General features: G+C 33.6%; 1 protein-coding gene across 2 annotated transcripts in view; it reads right to left on the reverse strand.

The window, feature by feature from the left end:
- The window catches only part of Oga (O-GlcNAcase), a 42378-nt gene extending 21525 nt beyond the window's left edge, over window positions 1-20853 (reverse strand). For both annotated transcript variants that reach the window (XR_015071442.1, XM_085953641.1), the window contains exons 1-16: window positions 20562-20853; window positions 18501-18552; window positions 17934-18162; window positions 16359-16463; window positions 15073-15241; window positions 11047-11175; window positions 10821-10964; window positions 10028-10142; window positions 9593-9678; window positions 9197-9369; window positions 6678-7179; window positions 6011-6219; window positions 5342-5412; window positions 3741-3951; window positions 3483-3657; window positions 3345-3398 (exon numbers count right to left, since the gene is read on the reverse strand). Coding sequence is in view for 1 of the 2 variants with exons in the window: in XM_085953641.1 (XP_085809767.1) it covers window positions 3345-3398; window positions 3483-3657; window positions 3741-3951; window positions 5342-5412; window positions 6011-6219; window positions 6678-7179; window positions 9197-9369; window positions 9593-9678; window positions 10028-10142; window positions 10821-10964; window positions 11047-11175; window positions 15073-15241; window positions 16359-16463; window positions 17934-18162; window positions 18501-18552; window positions 20562-20637 (2500 nt within the window). In the remaining variant the exon portion in view is untranslated. The remainder of the gene's footprint in view (window positions 1-3344; window positions 3399-3482; window positions 3658-3740; window positions 3952-5341; window positions 5413-6010; window positions 6220-6677; window positions 7180-9196; window positions 9370-9592; window positions 9679-10027; window positions 10143-10820; window positions 10965-11046; window positions 11176-15072; window positions 15242-16358; window positions 16464-17933; window positions 18163-18500; window positions 18553-20561) is intronic.
- Window positions 20854-21799: the final 946 nt, after the last annotated feature.

Consider the following 21799-nt stretch of genomic DNA (forward strand, 5'->3'; position numbering starts at 1 on the left):
ATTTGACCGGGCCATTTGTTTGTGGAAGCGAAATAATAAATATCATAAACTGGAGCCTGTTTTATTTATTATACATTTAATTAAATGAATATAAATTAAATACGGAATACTGACTATGGATAAATATTATTATCTTATAAAAGCAATCACTAATCAAAGTGTAAATAAGAACAATTCAAGCCATTTTCACTCGTATTTCTTATTTTATTGATTAAATTTGAGTCGAAATTATCTGAAATAATAACAATATCGTTTAGTTATGTAACACGGAAAATTTTTATACAAAAAATATTGTTATCTATAACGTTATTTTGAAAAATGTTCCTTATTTTCGCATACTTAAGCCTCAATTACATTGAGCTTCTTTACGAGTTGTTTGTTGGCGAATTTATAATCTGCCTGTAAATTCGCCAATAAACAGCTCGTAAAGAAGCTCAATGTAATTGAGGCTTTACCTACCTTTTCAGAGCGTTTTTAGACGAAGGTTTAAGCATGAGTGTCTTTGTGTCAAAGATTACTTTATAATTATTAAAATTTTATGAAATGCATTGGCGAACTCTAATATACTATACTGATTTTTGAAAACGGCGAATTTTATTAGTTAATTGAAAATGTTTGAATTTTATTCGTTGTAAAAGATTTTTATATTTGTTCTTATTGTCTACGCTTATAATAGCGCCTAAGCCATATAATAGCAATTTTTCCGATGATTGTCTATGCTCAAAAAGTGACGCTTAGATGCTTTCAAGTATTGAATATAGAAATCTGACGTTTATCCAGGGAGTACGGTCGTAACATAGAGCCGAACATTGGTCAACCGATCCACTCTTATCCAGCCAAATGTTCGGGAAAGTAATGCCAAGAGACAGATATACTTTGCTTTTGAGGATGTTGCACTTTTCGGATCCCAATACTCAAATTCCTGGAGATAAATTACATAAAATTAAAATTCTGATCGACCACTGCCGAGAAATATTCAAAAAAACAATGATGCCGCACGAGAACTTATGCATCGACGAAAGCATAATTGTTTTCAAAGGTAGATTGCTGTTTAAACAGTACATTCCTTCAAAACGCCACCGTTTCGGCATAAAAATGTTCGTTCTTTGCGATGTGATGACTGGTTACATATTAGATTTCATAATATATTGCGGGGAAGGAACAGATACTGTCGATGAGCAAGGACTTGGCATTTCGGGAGCTGTGGTAACGACATTAATGAACGAATATTTCGGTAAAGGTTATACTATGTGGACTGACAACTGGTATTCAAACCCAGACTTATTTAAACATCTTCACGATAAAAAAACAAATGCTTGCGGGACAGTCCGAAAAAATCGAAGAAATATGCCGACATTTAGGAAGCTCAAGAAAGGAGAAGTGGAGTCAAAAAATAGTAGCCCGCTATTGGCTATAAAATGGCACGACCGGCGCGAAGTCCATATGTTGACCACATTGCACAATGATTCATTTACACCCACAGGAAAATTCAATAGGCAGACCGGAGAGCCTATACTGAAACCTACATGTGTTATCCAATATAACAAATGTATGGGATCTGTAGATAAAGCTGATATGATGTTAAATACACTAAGTTGTATGCGTAAATCAATAAAATGGTACAAAAAGGTGGCTTTCCATATCATAGATCTATTTTTATTAAATTCATATATTCTGTTTAGTACTATCACAGGCAAAAAAACAGGTCTAGCTAATTTTCAGTTAAAAGTAATCAGGCAAATATTTGAAAAATATCAAGTTCCAGCCACATCCCGCGCACAGCAACCCGTCGACCATCCACTGCGTTTATCAGCTAGAGCGATGGCAAAGCATATGCCGGACATAATTCCTCCCGCAAATAAACGGATAAATCCTTGCAGAGTTTGTCATCTTTGTGCGAATACAAAAAAAAAAACCGAAAACCAAAAAATATTCCAGATACATGTGTTCCGAGTGTAACGTGCCATTATGCGTGTATCCGTGCTTTAGAGAATACCATGAAAAGGTGAACTATTAAAATATGTAAGTGTTTCAAAAATACTAAAATGACCTACCTACATATCAGACGATGTTGAAATTTATATATTAATAACATTTGAAACTATGTGGATTATGTGTTCTGTTTAGTGAATAGTGTCTTGTCATGTTATCAAAATAAACCATTAATATTATCAAGTGGGGTGTAAAAAAGGATTTCTCATAATTTATTAAGTGGTCTGGGATTACGTTTGCATTAACTTGGAAGTTTTGAACATCATTCTGCACTCGTCCGGAGCCGACACGTCAACAAAATGGTGACTGAAACGTAAGTCACACGCTTTTTGTATAACGCGGCTTGTTCATCATTCTTTATCATAATCAGGGCACGAATGTTTATTTTTAAGATCGTTAAAAATATTACGACTATTCATAATCACCGTCGAACACTTAAAATATTTTTGATGACTGTATTTGTACATGTTTGACTGACATTTATTGTGATTTATCAATACTTGAAATCATGACGCGCTCTATTGTATTAAAGCGGTATTCTTGACGCTTTGAAAGGGTTAATTAAAGTGGAATAAGTACTATAAAAAAAAATTGCGTTTTATTAAATAAAAACAACAATACAATGCAGTTCCACCATGAATTGACAATTAACAAAATAAAAGAAATGAAAGTATTGTATCACATAAATACAACCAATTTTTTCCATGTTTACAATTTCGCTGAGAGCGTTCACTGTTGATGGCTGACAAATAATTACTGAACAACGTAGCGTCGTCAAACTTCAAACTTAGGCTTTATAAGGTTGGTACTTTCTCTCATGGTCACTATTTTCAAACAACAACAGCTATCTATACGTCAGGTCGGGTACTTCTGGGACTAACGGTATATTACCTTCATAAAATAAGTAATTTTTGATGGTTTAAGAAAAGTCTATCACAATTTTCAATGACTGGCTCATGAAATAGTGTACTTTATTACGATTTATTGAATATTTTTATTTTCGAATTATCAGTGTTCTTACTAACTTTACTTTACTTTACTGTTTCACCTTATTCGCCATTTATAAGACCATATTAATTGGAAACGGTTGTACAGAAGATGATGTCTGAAGGGAGCTTGATTTATTCTTCAGCTCAAAACTCGGTAAGGACTTAATAACTTTTTTTGTATCATTTCAAACATTTTTAAAATACTGCATTATTTATGGAATGACATAATATTTAAATTCAACAAATTATTAGCATTAGACAGAGCTCTTTAATAATAAATTATGATGTCCATTTATTAAGCTAAAAACAAGATAATTAAGTATCCATCAATACATATTATAACATAAAGTAAAAATATCTTACACGTATAGCTGCCTTGCGTGAATTCACAAATGTTTGGTGGAAATTTACCAATAGCTGCAAAAGATAAACATCAATCAGGAAAATGAACAAGAAGAATCAATGCGACACAATATTCCAAAGCAGATGGGAAAATATTACCTAGCCATTTGACGTACGATTGAAGCAAACCGACGACAGCTCGCAAATCCCAGACATAACCGCAAATATCGTGTAACAATTCTCGATTATTACACTTCGCAAGACGTCTAGATAGCCTTGAAACTCTCCCGCACAAACTAGCAAAGCGCCGAGCTCTCGTATGCCATTCCTGCGACTGGACAAAATAAAAACACTTGTACTGGCCTGCTATACTTTACATTATGATGACAACATGTTAAAATGATACATTGCACTCACTTCAGACTTGTTCACTCCGCCATTTTTAACTCCTCCACTCGGTGCCGAATTATTCTTTTCCGATGACAGCAAAACTGGAGCATTGCATTTAAGCCAATTGAATTCCTGAAGTAATTTCAACGCCTGTCCACCGTGTTCAAACGGAAGGTAGAACAGGTCACATAACAGCATTAGGTCATCTACAGTCAACAAGTCTGGACTACTTGTAGAACTATGAAATTAAAATAAATACAAATATTTTAAAGACTATAGGCTTTATGCACTTATGTAGATAAGTGGGTATATTTATGTTCCCTACTTCAATTTTAGTTTGTCAATTTATGGCTACGGCCGTATGTTGTAGCTTAACCACCGGGGGATGACAAAAGAAATGGCGTATTTCAAAAAAACACTACCTTATTCTTAGGTCAATAATTATTATGAAGCAATCATTATTCGTAAGATGTTTATCACACTTGAACGGTCAAAGACATAGCTTATAATAAGTATCTTTAGAATTATCTTCAAATGTGTTAATCTTGCCGATTTTTTGAATAATAAAATGCCTAATTCTTGTCAAATTTGGGATCACAGAGATTATCAATATAATTTTTTATCGTAAATATTTTACTAAAATTATCTCATCATAAATTATACTAATGGTTTTATAAATGCGATTAAAAATTAATAAATGTAAAAAATCTTAACACCACTGCACATTCATGTACTGAAATATGACTATATTCTAAAACATTAGAGCGAGAGGTTTAAAAGAATACTATTTTATGCAATAAAAATACTTTATGCAGTCATCAAATGTTTAAAATAAATATAAAGGATAATAAGGCTTCAAAATTATATAAATAGATTATCTACAACGTTTAAGGAATGTCCAGGATCATGGTTTGAAAATGCAATAAAAGCTCCATTTTGACCTACGCCGAGCATGTCCCCCCTTAACAATAATAATTATTGTTCAAAAGCAATTCGTTAATGATATACTCATTTTTATGGGTGGTGAACTAAAGCCATTTAAATAATGTGATATTTTATCACCTATCCGAAACACGAATGATAACTTGATAACAATACCTATCTGTAATCGAGCGATGGAACCGGGCGAATCAATCAGGACTCCCAAACATTTGGAATTCAATTTAAATGAATAAAATTATTCCAGCTTTTTAAAATTCTGGAAGATCTATAAATAATACTGAAAACTCATATAATAATTGATTTTTATTATTTCAATAAGTACTTAAATATTATCATACCAGCACACTGTGTTGCAAAATTAATTGTTTTGAATGAAAAATCAGTTATATAAATATTTATTATTATATTCCAATGTTGATGGTCCGCAAAACATTGGTATAAATTATACTAGATTTATTTTTGACCGATTTTATCAATGTTTTTATCAAAATTTAATATTAACTATCGAAAAAAATGCCAATACCGGGATCGTCAAATTGTAATCCCGAAATCCCGGGATTACAATTTTGGCTCGGGATTGGATTCCCTAATTGCAACTATACGAACAGTTTTAATTGAAAATTACATGAAATTGACTTTCCGAAACCAAAGCCAATAAGTACTGGGATGTATATAATAAGACATACCTATCATTTGAGTCATTAGATTCCACCATCATGTCCCCACCGGGGCTGTTGACTTGTAAAAAGGCACCATTCTAAAAGAATTAATATATTTTTAGTACAACTTGATTAAAATAAAAGTAGTAAAGTTAAAATTTTAATATTCAAACCATGGAAAAAAATACTGTGTCGAATATATACATATTATTTATAATAAAGGGATTCAACTACTACATGAGAAGGTGTAATATTAACTTTTGGTATTTTAATATATTCCTACGATTCCAAAAGATTTTTAGTATTATTGAATTGGTAACTACTAAAAAATCTATATTTTCCGCATTGGCAGTATTTGGAAATGAAAGAGGAAATGGTCGCTGGCTGTTAATGTCTTGGTTTGGTTAGTTATTTACATATTATTATTTATGACTATTGTGATGTGATTTTTCATTGAAATAATAATGGTTGTTTTTAAACTCCGATGCATGGTGTTTTTATCTCAGTGCAGCCATGAAAAATAAATCTCACAAGCACAGGACTTACTATAAAATATATCTGCAATGGGAAATTAATTGCAGCCAGTTTAATCACAAGCCTTTTATTGCATTCATATACAAAAGCTCCACCTGCATAAACTTTAATTTCTTTGCTTTGTAATATTATTTAATGAAGATGAAATAATAAATGGAATACCTCATTGCAACCGTCACTCATAACAACATCAATGTCTTGAGTTGGACTCTCAGGATTCATTAGTCCACTGGATTGTACGGTCAGATGGTCTTTGGTCTCTGCAATAGTGGTAGAATTGTCAGCTATGGTAGTTTCAATTGTTTCATGCTCTGGAGTGCATTCCATGGCTGTGTCTGCCGGATGAAGTGGGCTGAGGGTGCAAGGAGACTCTGCAATGCAACAAATTAATGATACAACTGATGTATGCTGCTCGTAAAATAGTAAAATGAATTCAAAGATGTTATTAAAATTTGTTTAAAACAAAGAGTTTGGACTATCATTATATAATGCAATGGTGAAAGTATGCAAATGACATAATAATATAAATTAATAGATTATATAAACTTTAAACAATTTAATGACTTGAAACAAAATTATGATATTGTAGAATTAACTATTGTTGTTTGAATGAATATTCACAAGTCACGAATGACAGATCTTCTTAGACCCACCTCGTTTGTTTACATTTTCGTGACTGTCCGTCAAACGGACAACACAGCGAGATTGGGTATAGTTATTCATGACATTTCATGCATAAGGCTTTTAGAAAACCATTTATTATTCAGAAAATATGTTATCTGTAGGAAAATTGTAAGATTATAAATTTAATTCAAACTTAAAATCTCACCTCCGATACTCATTGCGCCATTCTGCACCTCTTTGCTGTCAAAATCATCGACTACTATATCAGCTGAACTGTCTTCATCATTTGTCACCGTATGAGTTCCATTTTCTTCACTACAAATCACCAGATTAACAACGTTTTCTACTTTCGGAAATACCGTTACACTTTTATCTGTGTTGTTCAGTGGGTCAACCGTAGATGGTTTTTTTTCTGCAATTGGCACATCATGCATTGTTTCATCACTTTCAATGTCTAAAACTCCCTCATTCTTTTTGACATCTTTCAAAGGATCCGTGCCGAGGATTTCTCCATCGCCGAATGATTTTAATCCCATTATTGCTACTGGAACTGTTGATACAGGAATCTCCGATGGCAGAGCAACGTTGGAGGCGGCTATCGGGGGGATTGGATTGTGTAACAAATCATTTGTCACTACTTTTGTTGCCGATACTAAAGAATTCATAATTGGATTTCCAGTTGGGTTGAACATTTCTCCTGATGATACCTGAAAAATTTAGTATGTGATTTTGTTTAAGACATTTCAAGCTATAAATTCATTATGTGAAAATTTAATCAACACTATTTACGAATTATGTGGTTCCTAAGACAGGTTTATTGCAGAAGAATAATAAATTATTAGACTTTTCAAAATGCTGCAGGTTAAAGGTTCATTGATCTTTCTTATTTATTTTATTTGCATTAGTTAATAATGACCAAATTCTGATATTGTTTGTATTTCAAGTTTGAAATTACAATATTAAGTATTTAAATTGATTTTATTAAACGACATTGATATCATAGGTGGGAAAGTAAATTGCATCGTGGACAAGGCCTGAACAAAAACGATGCATGAGTGCGAGTGAGAAAGTATTCGGCACCCTTATAATCTCTGCGACACGCGCTAGAGTAAGATACAAGGTCTACATACTTTTAAGTTGGTTTCCAAAAATATCGCCGGCAAATTGTGCTGAATCGCTTCACGTAGCGTGTTGTTCGTGTTGCTAAATTTGCTATTTTTTGTGTTAAACATAAAGTCAGTGGTAAATATTTTTAGTTAATTAAGTAGGAAAGGTGGTTCTGCATGTTGTATTAAAATATGGTAGCCGTACTGATAAGCAAGAAGATGGTATTACGTTTCATAGGTAAGTTGATACATGTTCGTGACAATTTATTTGTATATTATTATTTATTTTAAAATCAGTGACTTAGTGTTTCTTTAAAATAACTTAAATTATGGATATATTTACCTAATTGGTTGCATTTTGACCGCTTAAAAATACTATATAACGTAAAAAAACAGAAAATTATATTTTAATTCTGAGCGTCTAGTGCGAGCACTTTGGGCGAGCACTAGCGAAATGGTCTATGGTCTCGAACATTTATAGGCGAATGCGTTCGCTCGCCCACAAACCAAACGCACGGAACGTAGCTTCATTTAGCAATGCAACGGGTGGCGTCTATATGTATCTATAGTCTATGATCGTGGAGGTATTTGAGATCCTTGAGGCACACTAGGATCAAAAAAAAGTCCAAAAAGGACCAGACAGGCCTTGTGATACTTTCAGGGCACATAGCACCACTTTTGAGGGGGTCAACAATTTCATATACCTGGGATATTAGTCTATAAATCGTAATTGAGCCCAAAAAATGTTGTTCCGGCTGGTAAACGGACAAAACAGAACATGAAGACCTGTATCGCTGGCAAGTTATATCTCGTCTTATCCATCTACTTAATACGTTCAAAGTGATTAGGTGACTACTATGAAACAATCAGTTTAAAGCGTTGTGAAAACCTTCGCAACAATTAGTAGTCTTAGGACATCTTTCAGCAGCAGCCTCAAAATGATTCCATGATCTAATTGGAAAGAGAGGTGATCTTTCTGTACTCTTTCGGTTGAGAAGAAATATGTGAGAATTTCATTGTAGTTACCCTCATCTGTAAATGTGGCAGCTAGTTGGTCAAAGACAGTCCTTACATAATCACCCAAGCACTTTAAACATATTAGATTGATTAAGACGAGATAGAGCTTGCCGGTAACATCGAGATGAGTCCCGTTTAATTAAAGGCTTTCCAGCGACTACCAATACACAAACTATATAAATTGATTTATCACGGCGTATTGACAACCTATGTTATTAAAAATTTTAATAATAAATGTTATATTTTTCCTCTGCTCTGAATTGTCATAGTTCCGTTTTGTTTCTTCATGTTCTGTTATAAATATCTTGTTGTTTATTCATGTTCTCTTATACATTATCATGTTCCGTTTATTCGTGTAACCGTTCCGGTCAAATGAACGTGCTACATTCCAAGACAATATAAACCCCGAAACCACATAATTGTGAAATAATTAAAGACAATAATTTAGTATGCAATATTTCAGACAGATATTCAATTAAAATACATTTGAAAATCTTTAGGTTTTATAGAGGTCAGCACCAGACATAAAAATAATTCTAAAAATAAAATACATGGATTTTCATTAAACATAAAATAATTAAATTGGGCTGGTGATACTTACAGTAGTGCATACATCGGCCAGAGCCTGCAGTTGACTTGTATTGACGGTGGGTATTCCGGTGGAAGTGACAGAGGTCGGCCCTTTCGAAGTGGCCATAGTAGTGGTAGTTGGCGTTATGAGACTCATGCAGGTGTTCACGGATGGCAGAATTGGAATTATCGGGACTGATGCAACTGGAAACATTTTATAGTCGGAAATATTATATATAAAACATTGTAACTTTGCTACAAACGAATCTGCAGAGTAAAATGAATTGCAGCTACTTTAAACATTAGACTATGAGTCCTTTGCTTCAAATTCATATAGATATTTAGGCTCTCGTTTAGTAGATAAGGTTTTCTTCAACATTTTTGGTTGCAGAGATTTAATTTAATGAATATTGAAAATATGGCTTACCGCAAACTGTAGGTTGAGGTTTGACTATCGGGCCGGATGCATTTTTCTCTATTGCAAATTCAGGAAGCCATTCGCTTACAGCATTTCTGAAATATAAATAGAAAATTACACTTCTGTTACATTCTTTGAACATCTTTATTAATATAAAATACCTGTAGCTCTATATTCTAGCAGTGATGTTAATTATTGTGAACTCAAAATCTATCACCCATACACACTTTAAAAGTTCATGGCCATTATATATTTCTATGGCAATATTATGTGCATACAAGTGCTAATTTTTGTGTTATCAGTGAACAGAACTGCTAGAATAAGGTTGCTTGGTTTTAAATGAAAGTTAGTAAGGATGTCAGCAAATCTGCATGGAACATAATATTATATCCATTAGAATGAGAAAGCTTTTATGTAATCTCATCTTGTTAATTATTTATTTACCTCAAAGCCTGTCTATGATGATAGACATGCTTGTCAACACAGACAGAACCATCATCTTCGTTCGGTCCACCGCCTCCTTCCTTCTCTAGTTTTATGTCAGCGGCAACACTGTCAACTAAAAAATTAATACATAAATTTGTTACCGCTCAAAACTTAATTAAAAAAAAATGAGTGTATGGCAAGCACCTAAGGAAATGAAACTTTTTAGCTCTCTTTTCATAATCTGCAACATCGTCACTGTCAATGTATAGCAACTGTGCACGGAATTATTCTTGTCAACACTGTAAATCATCCTATCTTCACATCCACAACAGTTCTCCGCATACTCACAAAGTTAGTCATCAGTTGGATAGTTTTAGTGACGTATTTTGTATACGTAAAAGACAAAGTAGTCAAAGCAAGTAATATGTATTATGGCTTGTCTTTGATGGTTTGAATGCATGATGTATGTACCGAATGTAAGTGTGAACTAGCAATTTCTGTTTTGTTATAGTTGAAATTTCCATGAGAGTTGAGCGATTTACACGGTTGGCAGGCAGATTTGAAATCAAGGCATCCACGTAGTCCATTCCACCTTGTCAAGTAGTTGTGGGTACAAAGTGTGCAATATCATAGTTTCCACGCTCAATGCGTTTGGTAGCGCACTTGGCTATCGACTGAAAGATTGGTGGTTTAAGGCTGACCGCGGCCTACCTTGAACTTTGATGGTTTTTCATTACAAACTAGTTGGATTCACCCAACTGGCGAAATTGTTATAAAAAAAATTACTTAATAAATGGAAAAGGAGACTCACTATTTGTTGATGCATCGACACTGCAATTAGCCCAATGTGCCAAAGTTCTGATAGGCACCATGTTTGCGTTATACTCGCAATTTGGATTAGACAGCACACCTCGTAAAAGTGGTATCAGCTCTGGAGAACGCCCAGAGTAAGGACCTTAAAAACAAATTAATCAATGAAAACCTCTTATCTGGTAATTTACAGCATCTGGGACGTATAAAAAATATGGTAATCTAACCAAGAAACATCCTTTTTTGGTCATAGTCATTAGCGTGGAGGTTGTCCCAAATGACAGGAGGTCGTCGCAGCACCCGACTTATTTCTTCTATGCATGCCGCTGTTAGTACTTTAGATATAACCTTTTGACCTGAAGATAAAAAGAAAAAAATGTTTATTGTTAACACATTTGACATTTGACACACTTGACACCAACAAAATTGCATTCACTCAAGCCAGGTAAGCGTCATTATACAAAAATATGGGGTATATTTATCAATTAGAAATACAGGTAGTCCTCGACTTTCATACCAATTTTTAAAAATTAAGATTTTTATTGATACATGTGGAAAAATGTGATCTTAATGGAGAGCGAGCATTTCAAGTACATAAGGCAATTATTGATTAAGACTCTGAAAGAGAATTGATGTTATAGAACTCTTCATCAAGAAAAGAGGTTGTATGCAATTACTATCTCTTGAGTTTTGAAAGAAAACACCTGAGAACTAAATACCTTGTTAACGTACAGTAAAACCTCGTTAATACGAATTCCATGGGACCGAAAATCGAAAAAAAATCGAATTACGAATATTACGAAATGTATGGGGGAAAAATATTAAAATTTTGAAAAAAAATTTTTTTTTGATTTTCATTAATTTTGTTTCTGATCATAGATGTGCCTATCGAATTGGGTCATCAAATGTCAGGATTATTTTTATTACCATCATATAATAAGTAATTTTTGATGTTTTAAGAAAAGTCTGTCACAATTTTCAATGACTAGCTCATGAAATAGTGTACTTTATTACGATTTATTGAATATTTTTATATGCCAGGGACTCTAAAATCATTTCGAATTACGAAATTCGAATTAAAGGTATGGTTCTATATGAAAATAATGTTTAAGGGACTTATTTTGGGGAAAATTTCGAATTACGGCGAATTTCGAATTATCAGTGTTCTTACTAACGAGGTTTTACTGTACATACAATGTTTCCAGAGTAAAATAAATATTTTAAAACACACCTTTTCATGGTTTTTTCACTTTGCTCTACTTTCGTAGATATATTCTTAATTTTCACCAATTATGTACCATAGTCGAGAACCACCTGTATATTAAAACTATAAGGTCCGCAAATTTTCGCAAAATACCTACTCCAATATCTTGTATTTTTTAATGAAAATCAACAAATTTCGATCGCGAAGTTAAAAATTATATAACTTTTGAACCTATTGATATATTTCAATAAAATTTTCAGAAAATACTTAAAATATATCAATGCATCAAATTGTGTCATTTATTCAACACTTGTCAACCTCTGGCCCGCGTTCCATAAAGGCAAAGTATATAATTTGTAAATTATTTATTATATGTTATTAGGTTAGTTCAATTTGTTAAATATAATGTAAAGGAAACAGCCTATTGATATAAAGCAATCTCAATATATTTGTTAATTAAAAAATATAATAAAATATTCAAATACGAAATGTTTTACACCGCTGTAGAATACGTAAAAATCCAGTTTTAGCACTAACTACTCACATCTCTGATTATCAAATAAAATAACAAAGACTTCACACAAACTGGGAAGTGTTTAAAAATAAATGCATATTCATTCCCGAACGAACAATTATTACTAATTTATTGGTTTTATGTCCGCTGAGGCCTAGCCGATAACGGTGCAGTGGCGTGCATATTTTCGAGTAAATTCAATTAAATAAAATGCACGCATATACATTCCCACCGCTTATTATAATTTGGTATTTTTGTAGGTATCGAGACAAGCCAATAACAGTGCAGAGGCGTGCGTAAAAAAATCATATGACAAAATCTATGAGCAATAAATTGTAAAACAAACATTATCAACATTCTACAAAAATATTTGAATCAACACTCAACATTATGGATAATACCTTTAGATAACTGGCTAGGCACGAAATAATTATTGTCACACAATAATATAGTGTACGAGTAGATTTATAACAAATTAAACACTAAAACTGAAATTATTTGAAATAGTTAATAGTTAAATAGTTAACTAATACACTTTTTTTAAATGATACTAAGAAAAGCAATTACCAATATGTAGATGTAGAGGTACTTTACACTCTTTGGACATGTATATAGTTTCTTTTCGAAGATTAAGGGAGGAATACACTTTCTTCTTAAACGTTTATTAGTTGCGGCAATCCTAATTATTTGATGTTGTTTTATATTGCCAGAGAGTCTTTGTAATGAAGTAGGTGAACTGGTTCTATGGGTTGAATGTGTATCAGAAGATGTAGAAGGTGCATGCGTTTTCGCAACATCACTTGATTCAGATGTCTGTATATCCTCGATCCAAACTTTTGCAATGTTCAACAAAAAATCGTAAAATTTAATTTTTCATTATAAGTGAAATGTAAATAACCGATTACGTGGCATAGTTTTCGAAAATATGGAAGTCTCTATAAGTGGATTTGTCGACCAATAAGACTAGAGTCGCTTTTCTGGTAATGCCAATTATTATCACGAAACTCGAACCACTTATTTAACTCTGACATGGTTATGTTCACCCATTTTTTAGATTTAGCTTCAGGACTTAAATTATCAGTGTCAAATATCACTCCTGACAATCCTTGAAATGGCTTGTTGTCTCTCGCTGGATCATCATCGTTCCAATCAAGTGTTATGTCGGCCTCAGTTTCTGAATCCTCAGAATCACTCGCGAAATATGTTGTACGTGGGCGTGTTCTCAAAGGAGCAAATGAGTCCGTTTATCACTAAAACCTCCGATATCTTCAGTCATTGGGAATATCTGACATACAATCCATAGTTTTCCTCAAAAAACGATTAGTCCTCCATTTAAAAAAATTTTTTTGGAGATAAAACTAATACAAAATATATATCCTAGCTAGAATTTACTTAGATTAATTATTTTTTCAATGAAATTAGTGCAATAAATATAATTAAAAATAGCTATTATTTATGCAGTTACACAAGCAATAATCTCCCGAAAAAGCGAACGAAAATGACAACGCGATACAACAAGTTCACGTTTATAACGGTTCTCATTTTCAAGATAAAATTTCTATCATGGATGAAGCATGGTAGACGTTTCATGGGTAGTAAACCATTAAACATAAAATATCAAATAGCACGCAATTTCGTAGTCAAAAATTGGGTTCATTTTTAAAAAAAAATGGTTGACTACCACTGAAAAGTGTCGACAATTAAATTTAGAAGTTGAAGTGACGACACTCGAGTGCTTTTTACCTTATTTGTTTATATCTCGTGATTCACCCGCCTAGAAATGCGCTTGTAACTAATTAAAAAAATGGTATAGGTACAAAAAAATACCGAATGGTGTTACGTCCATCATCTCTGTAAAAACCCCGAAATATTTTTTTTCCATTGTGATTTTACTTCTTGCACATGTCGTTCAACCATCTGTCGATAGATCTTGCAGGCTAATATTAAATTTCATATTTATTTTTCACAGTAAAGTTATGCATAAGTAAAAACGCCATGTCGCCGGTCCGTAACGTTCGGCACGCAAAAGACGCCAAAGTGGCGGTGGCGTGTTAATACACAGTGCTTCAATTGTTGGAAGGATGTTTTTTAACTCAGGTGTTCCCAAACTGTACGTGTGGCTTACAGGGGTGCTGTGGATTATTCTAATATTATCATTGAAAAAAATTAATCATATTCCGATTTAGCTAGGAAATAATATTGTGGTGAAAACAGCTAAATTATCAGCCAACTTCAGTTTAGGGCGCAGCGGAAAAACCCTAATGTACTAAGGCAGCATGAACCGAAAAAATTGGTAACCTGAATTGTATGAGTCTTATCTCAATAGGATCAATTGACATTTTCACTCTGCCTCTGCGTAACCTGATTGGCCGGTGCGGACATTGCTTAAACCAACTTGGAAAGGGGCTACGGCCATTGAAGGTTCATGTTTTGCATGCATTCATGAATGCTCGAAATAAGTAAAAAAAGAAGTTACTATAAATATAATATTCGTGGAGTTTGATGGAAACTTTTGAGGTAGGAATGTCTTATTACCTGTCCACATAATATCAATATCCTTAGACAGCTTAGCGCCCAGTGTAGTGAGATATTCCGAGCTGGTTACAGTGGGCAGGGCTCTAGTGCCACAGTACTGAGTTGGACAGAGTAGAAAACGAACCACTGCTCCGCCCAAATGCTGCTGGATTTCATTTGTCACTGATACCTACATATGGGACAATGTATTTTATTCAATAATGTTGAAAAAAAATGTTTTATGCATAGAGATTTTATAAACAAAAATATAGCTGAAAAAAAGGATATCTACTAAGGCTAAGATTAAATTAACTGCGAGGCATTTAGAATTGCATATTCATTTGTAGTAATAGTAAGATTTTGTCAGAGAAACAATAGCAAACAGTAAATAATGTTACTATCATGATAATGGGTCGGTGAGACTAATAAACCGATGCATTGAAGAGGATACCCTGACCTAAATAGTCTCATTTTTTTTATAAATTTTCCATTTGTGTCGCCTTAGGCTTGATCGGTGAGTGTGAAGGAAAGCACTTGAACAGCAGCTAATAACACGAAGTCATACTTTTTTACCTGATCGGTTGCATGATGGCCATCATGTAGAACTGTTTAGAAAATGTAGTATTTACATTGTAATGAATGCAATTTTTCCTTTTTCAGAGCGAAAGATGATAATATTATGTTATACCAACTTTCGACCCCCTTTCGATATGTTAAAAATTAATTATTGCATAATTATGTACATATATCATGTGTCGCCAAATTTCAAAACCCTTTTTTGAAATAATTAAGATATATATATCGTTGGATTCGTTATTAAAATCTCTACATGAAAATTTTATAGCCTCTTTCAAAATCCGCTACGATTAACTGTAATTTATGAAACAAAATCAATGCGTCTATCAATTCCCGCTATAACACTACTGACTGAATCATTCAAAAACCTTTTTAGTTCAAAAAGTTTTTATTGATTTTCTCAACATAATGAAAAAGTGTTATAGCAGGTTTTGAAACTCAGCGACACATATAACCATGCTTTATTGAATGTTTAAATTAGTATAAAAAATGAATATGTTTGGTGGGAGCAATCACCACATCACTACCCGAGTAAAGTCCCGACCTGACCCTCTGCCATCTATATATAGGAAATAAGGTAAGGTGCAAGGGTTACAGTAAGTAACCAAAGCAATACATTAACAGCAGCTGTCATTTAATTTTTCATTCATAAACAGTACATTCAATGCCGCCAAGCAATAGTTATTTATTAATTCAAATGCCATTCATACCGATAGTCACCGGCATATTACCTGAGCATGCGCAAAGCTCTGGAAGATTTCTTTATCAGCTTCACTCATCTCAGGTTCAATGTCATCAAAGAGAAGGGCAAAAGCCGTGCAGCCAAATTGGGACACCTGTAAAAGACAACATCACTTAAATCAAGATAGCCACAGACCATTCTTGCACATTGGTTATTACAGTAAGGTTTGATTTTTTGCTGCGTTCAGACATTCTTATAAACGATAATCGTATATTGCTTACGTTCAGTTTAAGTAAACCTGATATAAAATCTCATTGGCTGAAAACCACTCTATACTAATCTGTCGAAACCTCATTGGCTATGAATGACTCCAAATGTTTTAAGTACCTACTGTCAGAAGTTGTGTATGCATCAAGTGTATGTGAATTTAGCTAAAGGCCTATTCTAATTATGGTAAATTAATGTGTTATTACATGTTGAGATTGAAATAAAGTAATACTTCAGTTTCTGAAGAAAACATTGGCGACAAATGCACCAGTTAAATAAATCGACTTCAAAGTTAAATATGCAATTGTAAATTCAACATTCTGTAAATGTGGGTCTTATTCATAAATGAGTCTTTATTACTATTCCACATAAACATTGATATTTCCCTGTGTTTAGTGTTTTACTTGCAGACGGTTTGCTATGAAAATAATAATACTGTTCTATACACCATTCCATGGGACATGCAGGCGGGCCTCAACTTTCGCACGTAATTGGTTCCTGAAAATGTGTTTTAATCTTGAATGTTCGAAAGTAGAGGGATGTAAAAAAAACACCAAAAAGTATACTTTAAAATAGTAAGTAAAGGTATAATAAAGTTAACGAGGCGTATTAGCGATCAGATGTTTTCTTTATACACTTATAGTTGAATACCACCCTGTTACGTATCTGAGAAGGTGACGGGGAGCGGAGGAGAGAGGAGCGACTGCATCGAAGCGTACAGTTTTTGCATTATCAACAAAAATCAAAATTTTAAGAAATGTACGAAATAGCGAATTGTGCGAAATTAGAGGGCCGGGCCGCCGCCTGTACTGCAATATTGAGAATAAAATACCCTTTTCATAAAAAGCAGTTATATGTTTGTTTCAAGCATAAACATGTAGGTAATGTGGTAATATGTAAACTGCTTCTAACTCATTTTTAATCATGTTACTTCTGTTCATTTCATCTCAATTATTATCGCACGTCGGGTTTCTCAAATCATCGACGTGAATTTTTTATTAATGATGCTTCTATGATATACTTTTATTATAATTTTGCCCGAAGGTACAATTATTGAGGGTATGTTAAAGTTTATCACATACATGAAACTGCCATTAAATATTGTTAATAGTTAAGAACATTCAGGGGCTTTGTATTTCTTGTGTTAAATGGCCTGACCGTCTCATTGTCTTCTTCATAACTGCCTTCAAAGTCTAAGTCTATGGAGAGTGAGTTTCATATTTCAACCTTATTAATCTTTTCTGTGGCGTAGCATCATGATTCGAAATATACAACTGAAGAATTGAAAAGAATTATAGCAATTAATTATTGAATTTACAATTTCGACAATGTTATAAATTAAATGGTTTAAGTATACCTGTTCCAATTTTCTTTTGAGGGCTGTTACCTCCTTTTGACTACTGTAAGTAATATCCAATCCTGGTGACAAGGCATAATAAAAAGCGACGCCCTGCGCACGAGCTGCACTGATAAGCCCGGTCAAATGTTCCGCTTCCTCGACAGTGTATAATTCTCTCCAATACGCTCGATGTTTGTAATCATCTTTGGGAGCATACACATATGAATCCATGCCCCACTTTTTCATTCTGAAATTTAAATACAATAATGGTTTTAAAACCATATCGTCATTCTATCTTGTAAACATCCAAAAACCAAAACAACTTTCTTTTCAAGCGAATTACAAGGATTTTGTAAATTGATTGTCCTCAAATGGATTAATTTCAGTCCAGTGTCAGTAGCCAGAACAAGCATTCCTGCCCCTTTGTTTCCTTTCGATAATAGTTGGGAGACTTTAATAGTGTGGAGTTTTTAGACAGTTTAGAGACAGAGTGCATGGAAGTGTCGATTTTTCTTGTTTTAACACTTTAATTATTTAATATAATATTATGTATATTAAAATATTTATGTCTTGCATGCAACTTACTTTTGAAAGAGGTCTTTTCTTTGGTCTGTGGTCCATGGCCGACCATAAAAACCTGAAAAATTGTATTTTCTGTTTAACATCTAGTAATAACTAAGTACAACCTTTATGAGCAAGGTGTAGGTAGGTAATCAAAGAGAATATAACAAGGTATCTGTAGAATGTTTTATAATTTTGGTAAACGTGCCGCAGATGCCCGCATGACTTTTTATAACTTTCTTTTTAGACCACACCCAACTTAACTTAACTTAACCTACCATAACCAAATATAATCATAGAGTGTGATAATGATGCATCGAAATGTATGAAAATTTAAAATATTGGTAAATATGCTGCAGATGCCCGCCCGCATGAGATTTTATAACTTTATTTTTAGACCAAGGCAAACCTAACCTAACCTACCCCAACCTAATATAATCTTAGTTTGTGATAATGATGCACCAAAATGTATGAAAATGTCAAATTTTAAATTAACAATTATTGGATCGAAAAGCCTATGCGCCGACAGAAAAGGGTATTTATTATAATTGTCTAGATGGAATGAACTGTTTTTGTAAAAAAAATATATAAAAGCTCATGGGGGCATCTGCAGCACAATTACCCAAATTTTAAATTACTTAACAATAAAATTATTGGATCGAAAAGCATCTGCGCCGACAGAAAAAGGTATTTAATATATAATTGTCTACACGAAATAAATTGTTTTCGTAAAAAAAATATATATAAAAGCTCATGTGGGCATCTGCGGCATAATTTTATTTATTCATTTAGAAAAAATAAACCTAAGCAGAAATAAACCTAATATTTTTTCAGAAAATAGAGCTACATTATAATGAGAAAATAATCGGCTGCAACTCCTATCTAAGTTTTTAAGGTACTGTTCAGTATCAGGAATACAGCGGAAAACACATTTTGAAAATAACCAATAAACTGGATTATTTGTTAGGTTAACCTAACTAAACCTAACCTAACCCAAACTAACAAATAATCTAGTATATCGGGTATTTTAAAAATGTGTTTTCCGCTGTATTCCTGATAACCGAACAGTACTGTTTTTAATTATCATAATTTTTCAACTGTGAAGTAGGTATTTGTGGACTTTGATGAAAACTTTAGCACAATAGGACTCACTATTAATATGGAGAAAACCAAATATATGGTTGTATTCAGAGGGGGGGGAAGACCTTGTGACACTTTCAGGGCGCACAGCAGAACTTTTGATAGGGTCAACAATTTCGCATACCTACTTACCTAGGATCCTTTATTAACGGTGTGTGGCCTAGAAACTGAAACTAAGAATTGAGCTAGGCAACAAATGCCACGGAAACTTGGTGCATGACCAAAAACATGGAGAATGGTTCATTTGAGCGGAGCATACTGCACGGTATCTTCAGACCCATCAATGATCCACAGTAAGAGAGGCGATACAATAGCGAGCTGTGCACTTTGTACATGTGGCTGGATCATGTATGCAGGGGTGGATGAGTCACACATGAAAAAGTAACTGACATTTGGGATGCCAGAAGGCAAAAATGAAGATCTGGTCATCATTGTAAAGGATGGAGGGGTAGTATCAAGTCGGAAGTCGGATTTAAAGACCTTGGCTGCCCAAAGCTGGAAGGGAAGTGGCTTTGAACAGACCTGGATGGAGGCAGATGTTAGAAGAGGCCAATACTCACATAGGGTTGTAAAATCGGAAATAAGTATTGTTAAGATTCGTCGTTATGTTATAACAACTAATTCGGTTGTGCCTACATACATAATCATCATAATATTATTATTATACATAGGTAATATAATATAATAAATGGCGTAATGGATCACGGTTATATTTATTGTCGATTCAGATGTATTTAGTACGGAAAGATATTATGACGTCTGAGATGTAAGAATTTTGGCATACTATCGATATTTTCCTCTGTTTTGTATTCAAAACAATCGGTCTTATGATAGGCGAATGTGCCAAAAATATCTTGAAATAAGATATTCGTAGGTAGCCCAAATTTGCAATTCAGTATAATGAATTTGATCAATAAGTAATGTTTTAGTGAAAGAAATCATTACCTTCAACAACGCCACAGATGAAATTGGGACTTTTCACATTATTTTCACTTGAAGCATCTCTACAACTGTCTGCCATTGCTGTCACACTGTATATCAGATATGCCGTGCCGATAGGATACCACCAATAATATAAGAAACGCGTGCAGCCGGTTAATTAATGCGCCATGTGAAAGCGATCATCGGAATTCAATGAAGGGTTTGTTAAAGTAGCAAATTATTCTGAGAATCTACAGCAAGTTTGACTTCTCGCAAGTGAACTTTCTTGCGAAATGTCAATTGTCAACCGAAGACTATTATGGCAACACTGAAAATTGATTGTTTATGTTTTTTATGGCTAATATGTGTAAAAAAAAAAAATTGTGAAATGTGTGGTTTTCATTTCGTAAAATATACCGTGTAATTTTATAGTACTTACTACATATCGTGACTGTGGTTAAGTTGTTTTGAGACCAAAAACCAAACCAAACCAAAACCTAAAACAACCAATAATTTATATGCGTAGATATTATATTTACGCACTTTTTGGGGTAGCCTCAATTACATTGAGGTTCTTTACGAGCTGTTTATTGGCGAATTTACAATCTGCCTGTAAAGTCGCCCAGTGTAATCATCGAATAAGCTAATAAGCAGGTTGTAAACAGTGCGCAGACGCAGTAGGCCCACACGCCGGCGTGTAGCGTGTAAAGTTGACCGGCTTTCAACTTTTCTCGGTAGAGATCAATTTGAAGCGAACCTTTCTAATAGGTCATAAAAAACTCTTGATATAATCTTCATATTTAGGGCAAGATGATTAAACCCTTATTATATTAATTATTAGTGACTATAGTCGTTTATGATTATGCATTACACCCATTAGCAGTGACGAAATAGTGTCCCATATAATGTATGAAGAAAATAAACAGCATATTATTATGTATTGCGTTTTAAAACCAATTGATTTAAGGCCAAGTCATGTTTTGGCCGATGCTCATTTTTTGATTGATTCCGGTAGGGAACTGCAATGCCCACAATTTAATATATATTTAAGTATCAAATTCGGGCTAACAGTGTATTAAAATCAACTTAAAATGTGCTCTCAATATCAAAAACGGCCAAGTCAGAGGCTACTTGTTATCAAAGCGGCCAAGTCATCAAAGAGTCAATCAGATTGAAATTTAGTGCCTGCTTGTTTTGACAACAAGATGTTGCAGAAGTTACTCCCGATAAAGCACGGAAGTGATTATTAAACCCATCTTAAT

The sequence above is a fragment of the Rhyacophila brunnea genome, unplaced genomic scaffold (assembly GCF_057557595.1).
Source record: "Rhyacophila brunnea isolate RB1 unplaced genomic scaffold, BYU_Rbru_1.0 scaffold_4, whole genome shotgun sequence".
Taxonomy (NCBI): Eukaryota; Metazoa; Arthropoda; class Insecta; order Trichoptera; family Rhyacophilidae; genus Rhyacophila; species Rhyacophila brunnea.